This window comes from Dufourea novaeangliae, unplaced genomic scaffold (assembly GCF_001272555.1).
Source record: "Dufourea novaeangliae isolate 0120121106 unplaced genomic scaffold, ASM127255v1 scaffold228, whole genome shotgun sequence".
Classification (NCBI taxonomy): domain Eukaryota; kingdom Metazoa; phylum Arthropoda; class Insecta; order Hymenoptera; family Halictidae; genus Dufourea; species Dufourea novaeangliae.
This window is the reverse complement of record NW_015374150.1, coordinates 4400566-4419164: the sequence shown is the minus strand read 5'-3', so window position 1 is coordinate 4419164 and position 18599 is coordinate 4400566. Positions and strand designations below refer to the sequence as shown.

Below are 18599 nucleotides of genomic sequence, written 5' to 3'. Positions count from 1 at the left end.
TGTACGTACAGTGTTATTCTATATTTCATTTAATTATTAAATTTTTTGTCATTTTGTTATAACATTATCCCATTGTGCATGCATGCTGTGTGTGCGTATATATAAATATATATATATATCTATTTAAATACACATTAATCAAATGGTCAAACTGAATATTTATAATGCATATTGGTTTTAATACAAAATACCTATCTATCCGACTAAAAACTTATAAAATGGTATGTTACATTGTCTATTTCATTGAGGATTTCGCATGGCTTTATTAAATATATACATGTTCCACGGTGTTACAAACATATATATGTATATATATATCGTTAACGTGGATTTGTAATATCTCCCTATGTTGAATAATATATACATTAATGCGACAAAAGAAACTGAATATGCCTCTATATACATACATATTCTCACGCTTGCGTATTAATTTATGTCTTAACAATTGCATTTTGATAATCTTTTATATCTTGTTATTATTGAGTTACGAATTATGATAAAAATTGAAAGAAGGGAGGGAGAGAGGGAGAAAGGTTGGGTAACGCTTAGTTATTTATTTATGATATTTCAGGTTTTACAAAATTTGGCAATACAATGCTTTTTGACATTTATATCACCGATTTCACGCAAGCCGTTTTTCTGTGCACAACTTTTCAATTCCTTCACAAAATTGAATAAATCTTCCTCGCGTAATTCCACTAGGTTCTTCTTAAGCTCAATTAATACAATTGCTCCTTTCTTTAATAGTGGTATAAAATTAGGTAAATGTTCCGTCATATTGTGCGCTATCCAGATATAATCAAATCTGTTCATGTAACCGACTTTGTATTTTAGTGTCTGTATAGATTTTATAGGATGAAAAATGACCTAAAAATACTTTAATTAAAAATACTTTTCTTATTTTTAGAAAACAACCTGCGTGCTACATTTGTTAAATGTATGGTGTTACATAGTACCTTATGATTTTCAATATTTATCCAAGACACACTGTCGTTTTTACTTTTATTTGTTTCTCTTTTCCAAATTTCTTGTTCTATTTGATTATTTGGCATTTCAGTTACTAAAGTGCCATTTAGGATAGAAGAATCTCTATGTGACCCAATAACATCATCACACAGTGGTTCTCTTGTTTTGATTTCGTGGATGGACCGCATAACTTCTTGTTCAGCTGCGTCGGTTGCTCTATACCTACTAAATTGTGATTACTTTATTACAATGTAAAAGGTAATGCTTGGCATTAAATAAGAGATTGCATCTTACTCATTATGCTTCCCTTCCTCCAAGGTCCATGCATAGAAGGGACCATTTGTAATATCTCCTAAGTAACCACAGTGTACAGATGCTGGACCATATTGTATTATATTACTTAATAATGTTGGGTTGCTTCTAACAGGTTCGCCTTCTAACCAAGTGAACGCGACACCGTTGCTTCTCCAAAATCTAGTTTTGGAATCAATAAATTATAATCGTTGGTACACGTATATGCGACAATATATTATAATAAATATACCTGTATTCTTGCAAAGTTAAATTCAAGATATTCCGAGACTTTAAAATCATATGATAATCCCAGTCAAAAACACCATCACGGTAATCGTATCTTGTTTTCAGTGATTTTCTAACTCTTTGATTCCAATGTTCCACAATGGGAATGTTTTCACACGCTGCACGCTCCCAAAATCTTATGAAAAATAATATAGACAAAAGCAAAGCCTGAAACTTACTTGAAAATTGCTTCTAATCGATCTTTATCCTTGTGCTTGAATGTTTCCAAACTTAACCAAGGACAATCAACTGTACAGGTTGGTATATTTGCCAAGTGATTTGAATGCTTTATCAAATACTTGGCTGTTGCTGGACGTACAAGAGTGTTTCCAAATATTTCCAGGTAGTATCGAGTTGCTTCTTGTAACCCTTGATTGAAATATATTAAACAAGAGCAATCACAAGTTATGTTTGAAATTCGTGTATACATACCTAGGTTTTTGTCTAAACAAGTGCTCAATAAAAGAATGGATCTTGCAACTTGTTCCAACGTTGATTCAATCACATTATACGTAATAATGCGATCATGGTGCAAATAAGATGATGCCAATGTCTTCACAATGTGTCTCGCATCACCAGCACCTACAATTAATACTTCGAGACGTTCATCTAGACCTAGACAATTACACTCGCTTTTATTAAGTTCAAGTTGTATGTCTAATGCAGGACTGTAACCCCACCACATATTGTTACACTAGTAATGATATATCAGTAAATTACTGGTACTGCGTTGTTACAAATACCGAATTGTAAAATATTAAATGACACTGTTGTCGTTGCTAACTAAATATTTCAGAACATGTTGTCACCATGGTAACAAACTTGTAACTACACCTTGCAAGTCTCTGTAAGTGAACATAAATATAATGCAATGTAAATTGAACATCTCGCGTTTCATAGTACAAATATTAATATTAATTTCGTTTATTTTATTCTTACGCTCTTAAAACTTCCTCGCGTCGAGTTTTATAATTTTTTTCTGAAGTATTTTAATTTAATTACATGTAGTACAGTTATATGTATATATGTATATACATAGGACATTAGCCGCACATACAGTTATGTAACACGACATATGTAAAAAATTTAAACAAATAGAAGTATTATATTAAAATAAAAATTAGATTTTTATAATAAAAGTATAAACTTGTTTAGCGACAGTCGTGTCATAGACTTATAAAATCATTTATTTTACTCCTATAATATAGATTCTGTAACACAGATAAAAATAATTTCCGTTCGAACCTTGCCTCTGTAAGATTTCCTTTAAAAACATTCATTTCAATTCGAGTTTAACGTAAACACCAGCTCATTTGTCTCGTTTCTTTTGAGCCCGTTTATTACCACATCGTTGTAAAATATCGGTAATAGGTCCTTTATGTTGAAATATTGCAATAAGCTGCGTTCGTGCTTCATTCATTCCTTCGCTAATTAAGCTGCTACGTTGCATATTTCCTTTAATTAGTTCATTTACTCGTTCAAGCCCATCGTCCTGTCTAGTCCTGATGTTCTGCTGCGATTCGAGCATCGTTAGTGTTGTTTTCAATTTCTCATGTACCTGTATAAATACAGTATATAATAATTCACAGTTTTATTGATATTAGCTGTAAGTACGATGTTTGAGCGTACTTGTTTCTCAAGATCAGCAATATCTTCCATTTGCGCCGTGAGATGATATACCTTCCAACCATTTAGCTTTTGTAATACATGTTTTTGTTGTGCTATTTCTGCAACTGTCGGTCGTCTTTCTTCACGGGGTCGAACTTCGCTGGGTCTTCTATAGTGATGAAGTCTGCTACCCCATCGGTTCTTCCAAGATGGCCCTGTAGAAAGGAAAATGATACTTTACCACGTATATGGACAACAATTCCAACTGCTTGTTTCTTACAAACCTAACAAACTAGGTATAGGTCGCGTTCGTATAGCAACAGTTGACTGTTGCGTAGGAGACTTAATAATGTCACGTTGCGCATTTGAAATTTGTCTCTTATCAGCCGATTTTTCTTTAGGTTCTTCTTTAAGTTCTTTCTTCATTCTGTCCTCCGTAATAAATTGCATTTCTTCCTCCGTGCATCTTGATTCTGTTAACTCTACACTGGTAAGTTGTTGTTTTCGAGGTTTCTTTCTCGGGGACATCTCCACCGTCGTATTCATAGTAATTCTAGACTGTTCTGGTTCTTCATCCAAACCTGGTGACGATGTAGCCGAAACTGTAGTGGATCCTGAACTTTGACAACCTCCGCCGTCTTGATCTCCTCTTGGTGAACAAGGAGGACTGGATGTCGTGACAGGAGGTAAAGACGCGAGTACAGGAACTAAATTTTTTGCTACACCTGAATATATAAAAATATTCGATCATATGAAACTATCGTATGCACAACGTGAATGTCATTCTGTTACTTTTCCTTATACCTTTCACGGGTGAAGTGTCGTGATCTCTTTTTCTAAGTATGCTTGGTCTTGGAGATGCGTTTGGTTTGGTATGTGGTTCATCGTACCCTGGTTCAACAAGTAATCTTACTGGTGTTTGTCGATATTGTGAATATGTTCCTATGTAACAGCATCAAGGTAAGTTTGTTTTAAAAGTATAGTCGGAAGTGACGATCATGAAATTACCTGTTGGTTCAAAGGAATAGTAGGTGGCGGTATGTGGTGGATGTAAATACTGCCCTTGACCAGACTGAGCAGGAATCGTATTCGAATTATTGTTTGCACTACTCGCCGAAGAAACTCGCAAACCAGATTGCTGAGAGGGTTTAATCTGAACAGTCGGTCCAATGTTTTGAGCTTGCACTGTTTTAACAGGTGCGGAGGTAGCCCTTGCGGGCGCTAAAGGTAAGGGATGTAAAGACATTCCAGTGATTCTAGCAACTGTAGTTGGTGCTGGTTGTGATATTCTTGTTGCATTTGACGTACTTGCTGTTGTATTAATTACTCGCGACACTGTATTGAGATTCGACAAAGATGTTACTGTTTGCACAACACGTGGGGTCGCCTGTTGTTGCGATTGCGACTGATGCGACTGTGGCTGTTGCTGCACCTAAAATCAGGTTTACTCAGTATCCAATAAATATTACACACTATATTAAATGTACATAGCAAAGTTGGTTTTCCAGTTCCTACTTGCTGAGATGGGATGACGATTCGACTAACAGTACCGGCCGATGGACCAGCCACTGTGTTAATCGACAATTGCCGCCCCACTGTTGGTTGAACAGTTACCGAAGCTGTACCACTTATCCTATTTACAGTTCCAACTACAGGTGTTGATACAGCTATGCGACTAACAGCACCCGTTGTACTTAGAGATCTGTTTGATTGATTGGGCTACAATTTTAATGTAGAATATATCCGATCATTACTGTAATATTGTTCCATAGTTTTCATAGACGCGTTAAGAAGTATAATAATTTACCTGAATAGTTTGAGCAGAGGTTCTACCAGATTGTGGAGTCTGCGATATATTTGTCACCTGAGGAGTAGGTAGTCTACTCTGTGAGACCGGTAATCTTGTAATACTATTATTTGTTTGTAGAACAGGTGCTATTAATCTGGATGGAGTGCCCGGAACTCCAGTGATCATCGTGGCTTGTACCGATCTTCCTTGACCTGTCGGCGTAATTAAACGAGGCTGTTGGCTGGTATACACGGTAGACGATGGTCTTGAAACTCGACCCACCGGAGGCGTAGGATGCCTCTGCGGTTGAGCATACACAACTGACGTCGTTTTAGGTTGCCACTGGGGATTTGAAATAGGTGTACTTATTCTGAAATATGTAAAATGTAAAAATATACATTCATAGTAGGCACAGTTTTTTTTTTATTAACCAGTTGCGGTATTTAGATGTGTCACGCACATCCACTACGCACGCAACCGTAGACCTATACGCTACTCCAGGTAGCGCAACTGGTTAAATCTTAAGAATAAATTTTGTGTTATAAAGTTCCCTTTACGTAGATAAATACATACATACCCGGACCTTGTTGTAGGAACAGTCTGCCCAGTATTTGCTCTAACAATAGGAGTAGCCACTGTCGATCTTGGAGCAGATATATTGGCAACAGCAGCTGGTCCTCTCGGTACATGATACGTTGCCGGCATACTAGTTACCTGTTGCGTTTGTTGTAACAGTTGTTGAGTTTGTGGTTGATTTTGACGTTCGACCGTACTCAACATACCTGGAGATATTATCCTTACTGTAGAACCTACGGAACAAAGCTACAAACAGAGAAATGTCAATTCCTTAAAATTAAATGATAATACAGATTTTTGTGTTACTGTTCCATTACCGTTGTTATTTTATTAGTTTCCGAAGTGGATGTGGTACCAGATGGAACTACAGGTTTCATTAGGGGTAATTTTGGGTTTGTATCCATCGATATTGATTTACCTACGTGATTAGTAGGTGTTCCAATTGAACCCACAATGGTTTGTGTTGACTGAATATTCTGTATATTACTCTGTACGACACTTTGTACACTTTGCACGGATTGTATTGTAGTTAAATTTTGCGCAACATTTTGCACAGTCGTTTCTGGTACACGTTTCTCACCGCCACTTTCTACAGAACTCATTGTTGTATTCATGTCTGTTATTCTGAAAATGAATTTTTTAACAAAACTCAGGATACTAAACCCTAACTATTTTGTATCTTTATTTTATCATGTTAAAATGCTGTATATAGTACAGGGTGTCCCAAAGATAACCACCTATTTTGAGAATAGGAATTTTAGAAAAATAACTACACAACACAAAAGAATATATATAAACTGACATAAAATGCATGTATATTTAAATAAATGCATGGAAACACATGACCCACAGTTTAATCAGTAGATTCTACTTATCGACCATCATTAAAAATTACAGACATCAATTTTAAACAAATAAAAAAACAGACTGCCATGTACAAATTCAGTCCTCATGAAGTCGCGTATAACCTGATATCTAGGACCTGTTTTATAACATTTCCTCTGAAATTTGTCTTTAATTTCATTGCACTTTGTGCCTTTTATTTTATATGCAACTATGGTAACTCCTATACAATCATCACTAATAAAACCTGAAAAGAAAATGGAAACATTTAGAAATTTAAAAACTCACCAAAATGGGTTTTAAGCAACTTAAATGTAAAAAAGACATATATTTTGTTTCAGTACACATACCTTTCCATGTTTTACAGTTGTTCTAAAATTCCTATTATTTCTCAAAATAGATGGTTACCTTTGGGACACCCAGTATTTGAAGGATGCTGTTAACAGTACAGCATTCCCATGTTTCCATAATACATGATATAAAAACGCTACAGAATATTTAGAGGTTAGACGATTTTATTATAATTTTATTAGAAATGTTACAAGGATAAAGCTGATGACAATGCCGAGTTTATGAGATATTACAAGTAAAGAAAATTTCTTAGGAGTAAGAGCACAGTAGTTCCATGTATTTTAAATTGACAGGAATCAGCACTATGAGTGTAGTGATGAAGTATGCGTACCTTTAAAAGAACGTAACACTGCAAGAAGACCATTAGCAATTCACTTAAACAAACTTATACGGTATTTCTAAAATATTTCTGTTTCATTGATGTTCCTTGTAAAAAACATTTTACAACCAGAAGAGCACCTTTCCCGTAAGTACAGAAATTTATGGCGGTCAGTATGAAAGTACATCACAGCACAGCACAGTACAGTACATATGTATATACTTATAAGAATCAGATAAATAAATGTCCTCACCGTTTTACGTACTTTCCGAATAATTCGTATTGTCACTAGAACCACGTTCCCCAAGGTTTGCGCGGCTGTGCGCAGCAAAGGCGCCAAAGGTAAGCGGTTAGGGATTTTACCCTAGTAGAATGTAACAGGAATAGACAGACGTATTTAATCGAAACAAATTTATATCACTTTTCTAAGGTCATGGCAAAACGCTAAGATATCCAATGAAAGAAAGGGATCCATTTATCTCGGATCAAAAAACATCTTTTAGAAATTTTCCTTGTTCATTAATCATCACTATGTAGTTAGCTACAGGCGCTTCAGGTAGCTTTATGCTCACATCTTTTAGAAACTCGCGATCATCTCGCGATACACTCACTCCACTTACTCTTGCCTAAAAGTATATAAGTATTCAGCAAGCAAACTCGGCTTCGGCTAGGGAAAAAAGTCGCGTAGCGAAAGGACCTGAAAGGGCCTACTATCACTTGGTTTCAAAAGTTTCTGAAATTTATGCCAAATTAACATTCATTTTAACATTTATTACAATACTTGAATTAAGTTTACCAAGTGGTAGGAGGCTCTTATTCTTACGCCACTTTTTCCCCTAGCGGAAGCTGAGTTTGCTCGCGAGCACTCGCGAGGATACCATGTACAAATTTATATGGGATTTTTTGTGTGTAAGGCGTTGAGAAAGTCATTACAAGAAGTAAGGTGAAGTAAGGGTAGGGAGTAGTATACAGACATATATCAATCCCAATCCCTTATCCCGATTCCCCTACCTGCAACTTTTGCGATCCGTTTTCAAACACATCATTCCGCTACATTTTGCCTTGTGAGACCGTTACCGATTAAGTTCGCGATCTTCTCCATCTTCTCATTGAACTTTTATTGGAACATTCTATTCTCGATGATTTACAATTTACGTTTCATCGAGTTCAACAAACATCGATCATAGGATAAGAAATCAATTTGGTCTGTGGCCCTGGATGGGTTTGAATTTAGTCCACGTTATTTTACTTTTACTCGTGACTAGATCCATACTCATCCAAGGAAACCGAACCTCAGAATCGATTTTCAGAAAAGAGAGGAGCAACGTTTTTTGGATATGAAGAAAACAGGCTCAAATCGTTCGCAAGAAGCCTCACTTTCACCATAAATATTTTACCGAGATTAATGAAGGTAACTAAAATTACAAGAAACAATTAGAAATCAGTTACAGTGTTCACCTTCAATAGTTAGGTAAGTGAGTGCGTGCAGGATAATGAAAGTTCGGTTTACGTTTTATTATACGTCGAAATTTTGACAGTGCTGGTTACATTACACTTATTTGCTATTATTATTATATAGCTTGTTCGTGATAATGTACACGTAAATTCAAATGATAACAGTAAGTTTATGGTATTTTATACTAACTCTTAAAAATAATCGTAAAATTCTGGAGACCTTGGGAAACCCAAGCGAATGGTCGTTGGATTCCTTTCAGTTTTTTTGTATCCGATGAAACACCTACCTTCTTTCCCCACCAACGATCTCCCATTTTTTCGTTGGTAGCAACAATCTAAATAGTTTTGACTTCTTCCAAATGCCTACTGTTCTTCCTCAAATGATGATTAAGTCTTGTTGATATCCTCTAAAGTTGCTTTTATTTTTACACGTAAAATTTAAAACTGAGATTAGTCTATTTTCAAGGTAGAAGCAGTCTACACATTTATGCTTTTTACGGGGAATGACGAGTTGCATCGACTAATGCATTAAAAAATATATGGTTCCATCTAAGAAAATAAATTTGACCTTCATATGCCCCTTATGAGTCCACCTACAAAAAATCACTCGCATCGAATTATTTCCCTCTCGAAATCATTCAACTTTTATGTGAATCATGTTTCGGTAACATTAACGGTTTCGACGATATTCGCGAGAATCGATTTAAATGACTCACCTTGAATATCTTTTAAGCGCACATACATACTAATAAGTAATCGACTATTTCTTTTGTTGCTAAATCAGTATTCAATTCTAATATATCCCATTGGTATCTCTAATTACTTTTAAACATGCTGTGCCAGATTTATCAAGGAAACTACATTAAACTATATTACGACGTAATTGAAGCAATATAAATAAATGAATGTTCACAGATTATATTCTCAAAGCTAAAACAATGGAATCTCACGTGTTGTGATAAATCCTACATCATGTACTACGAAGAATGCACAAATATGATGTATTGCACATAGAAGTAACTAGGATAACAATCATTACTTTGTTCTCTTTGTGTTATATTAATTGTGTATGTATTATGAGGTAAAACATGTATATATTTACATTTGTAGGTTCGTATTTACATATTATCATAATAATAATGATTTTTAGTGTACAGGATTTTAAAAAATGCAAAATATAATCACGATTATTTAAATTTGTAACAAATTGTTCGAAAACATGTACTTTGATATACTAATTTTGTATTGGAAATAAAGGCAGATTGACGATACAGTGTATAACACAGATGTATATTTTATCATGTACCACCTATATATCAGGTATTTTGAGATTCTAGACTTAACTGTGCTATGCAGTTGTGTTCATCTTGAGTTTCTGTTTCACAAGTTGTATCCGTGTCCGTCCGTATTTCTTCTATAGATCTCTTGAGTTGGACTCGCAATTGACTAGCAACTTTTCTTACTGCCATGTAATTCTGTTTTATTTGCTTTACGCATGACGATAAACCTTTCCATGGAGCAACGGTTGTGCGAGCGAGATAAAGATCTTTCCACAATTGAATACTAATTGGCGCGACACTGGGCCAAATAACACTTGGATTTGGTTCGTACAATGGGTTCAACCATTTCTCTAGCATTTCCGGTTGATTTATGTATGACCATAAGCTATATGTTCTTTCCGATAATCTAAGACTGACTCTCTCTGCTTCTGAGTTACCTAAAAACGCCAAGAACAAAGTTTTGTAGTTTGATATGAAAATAAAATCACGCAGATTCTAGTGTATGCGTACATACGTACGTACCTAAAAATGTTCCATAATTGGAATAGTACGCGTGATTATATAATTCAAATAATAATTCCACCGTATATTCGAAGCTAAATTGAAACTGATAATGCAGTTGGTAAAGGCAATCTAGAAAAAGAAGAAAAGTTGGAGCATGTGTTGAACTTTGTGAATTTGCCGGGTGGAAAGGTCCATGACGTGTTCGATTAAAAAACTGATGGCCTGCTTGTATCCATTCGCGTTCAATCAAAGCCTGAAGACCGCGCACTGTTCTACAGTCAGGATTTAATATTGCTTGGGCTAAACTAGTTACCACTAAAGTAGAATCTCTACCGGCGCTTCCTGTTAAAAATGTAATAAATACCATTACAGAAAACATTGCGATTCTTACTAGCGATTTAATTATATTTGTAATTTAATTCTTTTGTAGATTACATACCATGAACTAATACAGCTGCAATTTCTTGGTGAAGACATTGAGCAGTTACACAAGCAGCATTTAAAGCACTTTGTACAGCGGATAACCACCCACAGCTATCGAGTCTCGAGAGCCACTGAGAAGTAGAACACGTTACATCGTTACAAGCTTCTATCAATTTAAAAAAACTATCCGCTAAGTCGTGTGGACGTGGGACTGCCTTGTGTACTTTCCGCCATTGTGGATAAGCAGCATCCATTTCTGTACCACCTCCTTTGGCTCTAGAGCTATGAGCTTGACTAACGGATCTCGTATCTACTATATAACTATTGAAAAAGTATATATTAGTAGCGCAGTAACGGCTAAATATGCTTGTACTATTATGGATAGACACGATGGTTAACATTGTGTAGCTTTACTTTGGAATTTCTAAGCTTGAAGTATTGTATTTACCCGCGTCTGCCCGGACCTAACACCGCGTTTAATAATCTTTCATCCTCTTTGCATCTCTTGCCGGTAGTACTGCACATGGGTTGGCTACTTCTTAACAAGACACTCTGCAATATTTATTAATACGTTGATAAATGTCTACAATGTGCATTTACTTTTGCTTGTTGCTTCATTACTTTGTTTAATAATGTATATCATACCCCTCCATTGTGTCTGTAACATAAAACAGGAAATCTCCCACCATCTCTAAAATTAGCAGACGATATTATAACTTTATCTTCTACGTGACGAGGTACTATAACAGCGGAAGGATAAGAATTGCAAACTTTGTAGTCTTTATTTAAATAACTGATACGCCACTCATCTGCATGAGCAGTTAATAATCTCGACCACTCAGAAACAGGAGCAAACGCAGTCCATCCATCTTCTGCTTGTACAGAAATATTACCAATAGCCTGTGGTCTGTGAAAGAAAGGATATTGTAAAGTTTGCTCTGGAACAAACAGAATAAAAGCTTGTGGTAAAAAGAAATTATTATTGTTTCTTATGTAGAAGGCAAATATTATACCTTGGGATGTTAATTTTTCTATAGATAAAACAACACTAGCTAAGTCGTCCGTTGAATTGATATCTAATTGTAAAATTCGAAAATCTTTGCATTTTAATATTACACTACCACCTGGGCTTTGAGTATTTAATTTCTTCTCTATAAGATCAATGTTTCGATACAAGAGCTAAAAAATACATCGAGAGAAGCGTTACAAAAACGAATAAACGTTTTATTTAAAATTAGAGAACTTCCATGTTAGATAATTGTAATTAAAACTAAAATCATTGTCTTCGTAAATTATACCCAGAGCTCTTGCCGACTGTCTTGTCGCGATGACCAAAGAAGATGGTGACTACTAATACATAATCTTCCATCTATGCATTTATTATTGCCATCACTTTTATCTATTAACATAACATTGTCGAGATTTGGAATTAATATTAAATCACTAAGTTCCATTATGAGCTTTGTGGAAATTCTTCAGGTCTCAATCGTTAGTAATTTCGTTAGTAATGTTTTGACAGTTTTGCATAACCTAACGATGGTATTTTATTAAATCATTGTAGAACTCCTCCTTAATGAGTTGAGAGAAATAAACAAAGGGTATAATAACAGAAACTTCCATGTAAACCATACAGATGTGTAGTAGTTTTTTACAACATATCCATTCCGTTGAAATATTTCTGTGTAAACCAGTGTATATAAACTTAAGGAGTCGATTACAGCCACGTTCTTGTTTACTTGCATATATGTTGACATATGTAATACATAAATATACACAAACGGTTTGTGACAGAACTGCTATTGGGACCCTATTTACTGATAAGTGAGATGAATATGCCTTACAGTGTCATCTACGGTAAAACGCTCAACTTATTAATCAATTAATGCCACATGCTTGCAGTAAGATGACGCCGCAGTGTTATTACACGCCTGTTTCATTAAAAAGATTAAATTGTAATTAAAAACGGAACATATAGCAGTTATAATCATGTAATATCAATACAAGACATTTAAGTGTATAATTCGATATTATCGGGGCACAGGTTTAGTGAGTACTTCGCATTCTTTAAATTAATATTAAAAGGCCTAGAGGTCACCACATTATCAAACGTTCGCATAACCTTTTAAACCTAACATATTACATACATACGAAAATAATACTCTCTGTTGTGGTTTTCTCTATTTATTCCGTGTTGTTATTAAACATCTATGCGCTACTTGTTGTCATACAAGCATAAGATACTAATCCATATTTCTATTGTGTTTATATTGAAAAGACACATGAGAGTAGTGGAAATTGGTGGAAATATTTAAAACGGTTTAAATCTACATACATAGACCAAAAAGGAGTGAACGTCATGGTGAGAGGTATTGTTTTGTGATACTTTTTGTTTATAAAATTATTCTTAAACAGAATTGCTATAAAGGTTTTTTCATAGGATATGTGAAGTAAAAATATCTTTATCTTTTGTTTGAAAGTTAACCTTTTTAAATGGAAAGAAGATCAGAGTGTTATCATTATAGAAGGATAATTGTGTTTAAATATTGTTGGTATATAATGGGTACGTAAAGAAGTATTTGCATAAAAATAGAAAAATACAAGAACTTGTCGAAAAAGATTAACCACTTCTGTTTTCAATAGCTTGGATACGAAGTACCACGTGGTTTTATTAGTTTGAAATATTATCAAGAGATGGAAGCACCATCAGTCGGAAGGCGGGCATGTCAGAGGGGGAAGGAATGCTCTTGCTTTTTGATGTAATGCTGTCTCTTAGTAAGTGATATGTTTCCATGTATCCATGTTGTTTAGAATTTGTACCAAAAGTGGTTTATTCGAATTATAGGAACAATTTTAGAAATTATAAACCATTCAAATCACTGTTGCTGTTTAAAAACACAGATTCATGTATGAACTCTATAGATGGTAATTGTTTTGTCTGTATTTATTACAGTACTGAATTACAGAATACAGATCAAAACAATGTTGTGTAGTTGCTGTTACCATATACTATGCTATATTATCATCCATCAGAAAGTAGTAAAGCAATTTTTGTGTAAAATTATTCATTGGTTTCATTCGTTGAAAACTTCTTAAATAGTTCGTATTACTTAGTGTCATGTTTCACACAATGCAACAAAAGAATACCACTCAGGAAAAGTTAGTGTGCACAGATTTTTTCAGTACTGTTACTCTGTAATTCAAAATCATTGGTACATTGTAATGATACACTCTACCTCTTTTAGTTTTATCGCTTCTATACAAAATATATATGCAGACTCTTTTGTTATATAATTTGCTTATTAAACATTATATTTGATTCCTCTTTAAAGTAATTCAATAAAAATCAAGGGTTAACTATAAATTTGATCATGATACAAAATATTTCCCTCCGTAATGCATAAATTTTCCTGCATTTATATTGTTTCTAATTTCTTTTTTTTTTCTGTTTACATGCTAATTAAATACATATGAAAGTAGACATGTGCAATGAATGAAAATGATGTTCTCAAAAGTCGAAGGAACTTTCACAAACTCATTGCAGCTACAAAATCTAATTGTACCTCAGTTGCAAACAGAAAATTCCAATTCATTGAACACTCAGATCAAACAGGAGAATTCTGCAGATGCCTTTAACAAAGAAGAAAGTGAAATTATAAGCACAGATGCAATGGATAATATTAAAAATGAAAATGAAACTATAGACAGTGATGCAAAGAAAATTGAAAATGAGGAGGAGGTGATTATTCTGGAAAGCAATAAAGAAGAAGTGAAACATAATGTTGTTAAAGTAGAAGACATTCACAATACAGAGAAGTTGGATGAACCAATTTCTGTATCGAGGAATGGTCCTAGAATTAATAAGAACACCAATATGAAAGAAGCATCTGCAATCAGAAGTGCAAATAATTTAAAAAGAAAACGGAATTTGATGTGAGTGTAAACAATTACCGGTTTTAATACTTCTCTCTAATGAATTATATGTCTCTTTCAATATGATTTGTTGCATTTATTTCAATGAAAGTAAACCCTAGGTATTTTGGATAAATTGATGCTGCTTCATTAAACTTTTTTATCGAGAATAAAAGTAACATATGCAGTATTGAGTCAGTCGTACATTAAGGTAAAGCGTTAAATCACGAAATTAACTTTGTAGTGCTCAAGAAATTGACTCGTCCTCCGAGGAAAGCAGCGTGAGGAGTAAACGAAAGAAAAAAAGTACAAACGATAGGTTCTGTTGGCGTTGTCACAAAGAATCCGTAGAAGCCCACTGTAGTGCTTGTCCTCGATCATGGCATCGTAAATGCATAGGGATACAATCGACGCCTATCCAGAACTGGATATGCGGAGAATGCGCAGCTATTCTGCGAGCAGAAAATGCGGAAACACGTTCCACGTCGATGGCACAATTGTCGGTCGATCAGTTATGTTTATTATTGAAACACGTGGTTGAAAGAATGAAAGAGTACCCTGGTGTGCGTATCAGCCTCTTATTTCCGTTTATATTTTCTTGTTCAGTGCAATTATAGCTGAGCATCTTTGTCACAGTCGGAACCATTCTGGAAACCGGTCGAACTTTCGGAAGCTCCAAATTATTTGGATTACGTGGTGAAACCAATGGATTTAAGCCTTTTGGAATCAAACGTGCGTGCCAAGTTGTACGGCAGTACGGACGCATACATGGCCGATGCTAAATGGATACAACATAATTGTATTGTGTTTAATACATGTACGTACTACATAATGTATATCGTAAATTAAATTGAATCAAGAAAGTCATCATTTTAAGAACTGATCTTAATTATGGAAATTATTTAGGCGGTGGCGTTTACACCGATACATCGAAATTAACGAACGCGGCGAAACAGATGATTAAGTTGGCACGTCAGGAAGTGTCTGAAATTGAAGCTTGCCCCGATTGTTATGCCCACGGAAGAAACTTGCCAAGACCACAGCCGTCATGGTTTATCGAACCTTGTCGTCGCCCGCATCCACTAGTATGGGCTAAATTAAAAGGATTCCCGTTTTGGCCTGCAAAAGCTATGCCACGGATAAATTCTCAAGGTTTCGTAGACGTACGTTTCTTCGGAGAACACGATCGTGCTTGGGTTCCGCCACGAGATTTGTACTTATATTCCGAGGATCCGCCTGTCCCATTACCGCGCAAAAGGAAATTGGACATGGAGGAGTGTGTACGAGAAATCACTCGACATTGCCGAAAACTTGAACTCGTATTTGGTCAGTTTAAATTTGCACCCCCTAAAGTGCAATATAATCCACATGATCCAATGCAAATTAAATTAATGTTACCAAATTACGACCCCCTACACTCCAACATTTATACATCATCACAGTTTTTGACACCTAAAAAGAAACCGATTTTGAAGAAACGACCACTTGGAAAAATAAAGTCGCAAAGTGATTCCGAGAAGACTGACAACTCTGATACCGAGAATAAGATATCGACAGATTTAGACACGAGTACCGAAGAGAAAAACCTCGAGGACAAGTTACCTGAAGTACAGGAACTCAATCAGTCGAGCGAAGTTGAACTGATCTCAAATACAAGCAATGGTTCCAACATTCTCATGGATTCAAGCGAGTCAGTGTTAAAAGAGGAGAATACGGAAACTGACAAGGATACTTTATCCAGTTCAAAAGTGAAGAACGAAGAAAATTCACAACCGAGTACAAGTAAAGTTGTACAAAACACAAACGATAGAATCGAAATCAGCTCACCGAGAAACGATTCGAGGGAATCGAACGTTTTGATGCTGGAACGTAACAATAATTCTCAAAAACTGCTGAACGATAATAAAAAATCAATGGAAAACTTGCCGAAGCAAGGTGTTACGGGTTTGGGTAAACATCTGATGGATGACGTTCAAGTGTTGAAAAAGGAATCCTCTCTCCTAAAAGTTAACGTTAATAAAGGGGAAGCGAATCAAGGTCCGTCAAACTCTTTGCATAAAAATAATTTGAAAGCTTTAAAAAGTGTAACAGCAAAAGTGTATAAGCCAAAAACTAGAATGGTCGATAAAGTGAATGCTGAGAAAGCTTTGAAATCTTCTACGAGCGAGCATAATCAGATTTTAGTTAAACACATCGATGCAACATCATCGAAAGATTCTTTGAAACAATCTAGCAATAATGATGCAACATCAGTTACCAACAAGGCTCGAATTGACGTCAGTGAGACAGGTGAAATATCTAAACAGGGTCCTACTGACCAATCTGTTGCATTGCTCCTTGTTATGAACAATGGTACGCTCGATTCCACCACTAAAAAGTCCCTTAGTAATTTATCTACGACTGAGAAAGAGAAAACCGACGATGTCGTGACGAATCACGGGAGTCAAAGAGATACTGCACAAACCTCACATCAGAAGAAAGAGAGCAAAGCCAGGAAATCGTTTCCTAATAAGAATCGCGCTTGTCCACAGCTTATTCCACATTCAACGACGAGTTTATTGTCAAATTCAATGGATTCCATGGTTTATATTCCTGTTCATCAGACGGAAAATGGTGCAGAGTATCAAATGCTCCCTCCGGAAGCTGGACCCGTTAGTGCTCGTCTCTATAACAGTGCACAAGATTTGGCCAGGAAAATGGCACAGTTAATGGAGGAGGCATATAAAGAAGCAGCTCGAGAGAATCAGAATTGCGAGAGTGCTTCGTCCGAGAACCATCAGGCAACAGTTCATTTCCTACGATTACAAATAGAACGTATGAGATGGCAGCATCAACAACAACTAGCCGAATTGAAACACAACACTGGTATGTCATCCGCATTCTTTCCTGTGCTGTGCTCCGCTTCATTTACTTATATTACTGTTTCGTTTGTTACATTTGTGAATATTTACTGTTATAGATCGCATCTTAAGGGAAATGAAGGCAAGTTTAGAAGCCGAAAGGTTACGGGCTATCGAAGAAACTCGCAGAGAAGCCGAAGAAGAGAAACTACGATGCATCGAAGAAATTAAACGCAAACAGTGGTGCGCTACATGTGGTCGAGAAGCATTGTTTTATTGTTGCTGGAATACGGCGTATTGTGATTATCCCTGTCAACAGGCCCATTGGCCGATGCATATGAGAACATGCGCTCAAAAACCTTCGTTTACTACTATTGTTACCAGTTCTGCTGCAAATTCGAATCAGCAGCAAGTAATGCCACGGCTTATGATAAATACTCAACATGTACCGCCGAACATATGGAAGGCCTAGAGCGTATACGTGTAAGTCTCTTTGGAAACGTGGCCACATCTTTCATCCATGAACTTTTTTTCTTAATATCCTAATATCTAACTTTTATTCCATTGCCCTTACGTCTTATGTTTACATGTAAGTGTTGTCATTATAACGTTCCGCAAAGTAGTACTTTATACAACAGTTTTTGTAATGTAAAAACACAATCGACAAAAAAAAAATAAAGAATATTTATTCACAGAGTCTGTATATCGATTACAGTGTCAATATGCAATAGTGAATAGTCCTGCTGGCAGGCTACGTGTCGTATTGTATAGCAAACTGAATAAGATAAATATCAGAATCCGTTCTTATCCTACACCAAACTCGAAAAGAATTAGAAGTTACCTTAGACAAATTATTATATATACTTTTTTTTTCTCATCCGTTCTACTGAAAGGATCGTTAAAACGAACAACGTTTCTGAACTGATATATATATATATATATAGCGAAAAGTGAAAAACTATTTTCATGTATTATTCTGTATACGTACTCGATGTTGTTACATTCATATTGTATCAAAACAAAGTATTCTTAATTAATATACAGTAGGAATTTACTCAACAAATATTTTTTTTCTATTTATTTGTTGCGTGCAAAATGCGCATTGAACGAAGAACGATGTAAATTTGTATTTAACATGTTTACCCGTACAAGAACTT

At 35.4% G+C, this 18599-nt stretch overlaps 4 protein-coding genes across 8 annotated transcripts; 1 reads left to right on the top strand and 3 right to left on the bottom strand.

Annotated features, from left to right (window-relative positions):
- Positions 1 to 567: 567 nt before the first annotated feature.
- On the bottom strand, positions 568 to 2230 carry LOC107191572 (dynein assembly factor 3, axonemal). Its single transcript, XM_015580633.1, has 6 exons — positions 1978 to 2230; positions 1725 to 1914; positions 1511 to 1681; positions 1261 to 1440; positions 957 to 1188; positions 568 to 867 (listed from the first exon to the last, which is right to left on the bottom strand). Exons 1-6 carry the CDS (start codon positions 2228 to 2230, stop codon positions 568 to 570), a joined length of 1326 nt encoding a protein of 441 aa, XP_015436119.1.
- Positions 2231 to 2795: 565 nt separating this feature from the next.
- LOC107191623 (histone deacetylase complex subunit SAP130) lies at positions 2796 to 7077 on the bottom strand. Of its 5 annotated transcripts, XM_015580706.1 has the most exons (11): positions 7044 to 7077; positions 5836 to 6142; positions 5520 to 5764; positions 4961 to 5312; positions 4669 to 4872; positions 4462 to 4585; positions 4162 to 4374; positions 3958 to 4095; positions 3438 to 3878; positions 3175 to 3368; positions 2796 to 3103 (listed from the first exon to the last, which is right to left on the bottom strand). In XM_015580706.1, exons 2-11 carry the CDS (start codon positions 6130 to 6132, stop codon positions 2855 to 2857), a joined length of 2457 nt encoding a protein of 818 aa, XP_015436192.1. In that variant the 5' UTR covers positions 6133 to 6142; positions 7044 to 7077; the 3' UTR covers positions 2796 to 2854. The 5 variants fall into 5 exon arrangements, with proteins under 5 accessions (XP_015436192.1, XP_015436190.1, XP_015436191.1 ...); XM_015580704.1 differs by having other exon boundaries at positions 4162 to 4585; XM_015580705.1 differs by having other exon boundaries at positions 3958 to 4044; positions 4162 to 4585.
- Positions 7078 to 9802: 2725 nt separating this feature from the next.
- LOC107191624 (myotubularin-related protein 9) lies at positions 9803 to 12147 on the bottom strand. Its single transcript, XM_015580710.1, has 7 exons — positions 11992 to 12147; positions 11707 to 11872; positions 11339 to 11631; positions 11142 to 11245; positions 10710 to 11014; positions 10289 to 10612; positions 9803 to 10203 (listed from the first exon to the last, which is right to left on the bottom strand). Exons 1-7 carry the CDS (start codon positions 12145 to 12147, stop codon positions 9803 to 9805), a joined length of 1749 nt encoding a protein of 582 aa, XP_015436196.1.
- A 2042-nt stretch (positions 12148 to 14189) lies between these two features.
- Positions 14190 to 18353, top strand: LOC107191571 (protein kinase C-binding protein 1). The gene is made up of 5 exons (XM_015580632.1): positions 14190 to 14623; positions 14847 to 15165; positions 15239 to 15419; positions 15509 to 17467; positions 17562 to 18353. The coding sequence occupies exons 1-5, from the start codon at positions 14190 to 14192 to the stop codon at positions 17912 to 17914; spliced, it is 3246 nt and encodes a 1081-aa protein (XP_015436118.1). The 3' UTR covers positions 17915 to 18353.
- Positions 18354 to 18599: the final 246 nt, after the last annotated feature.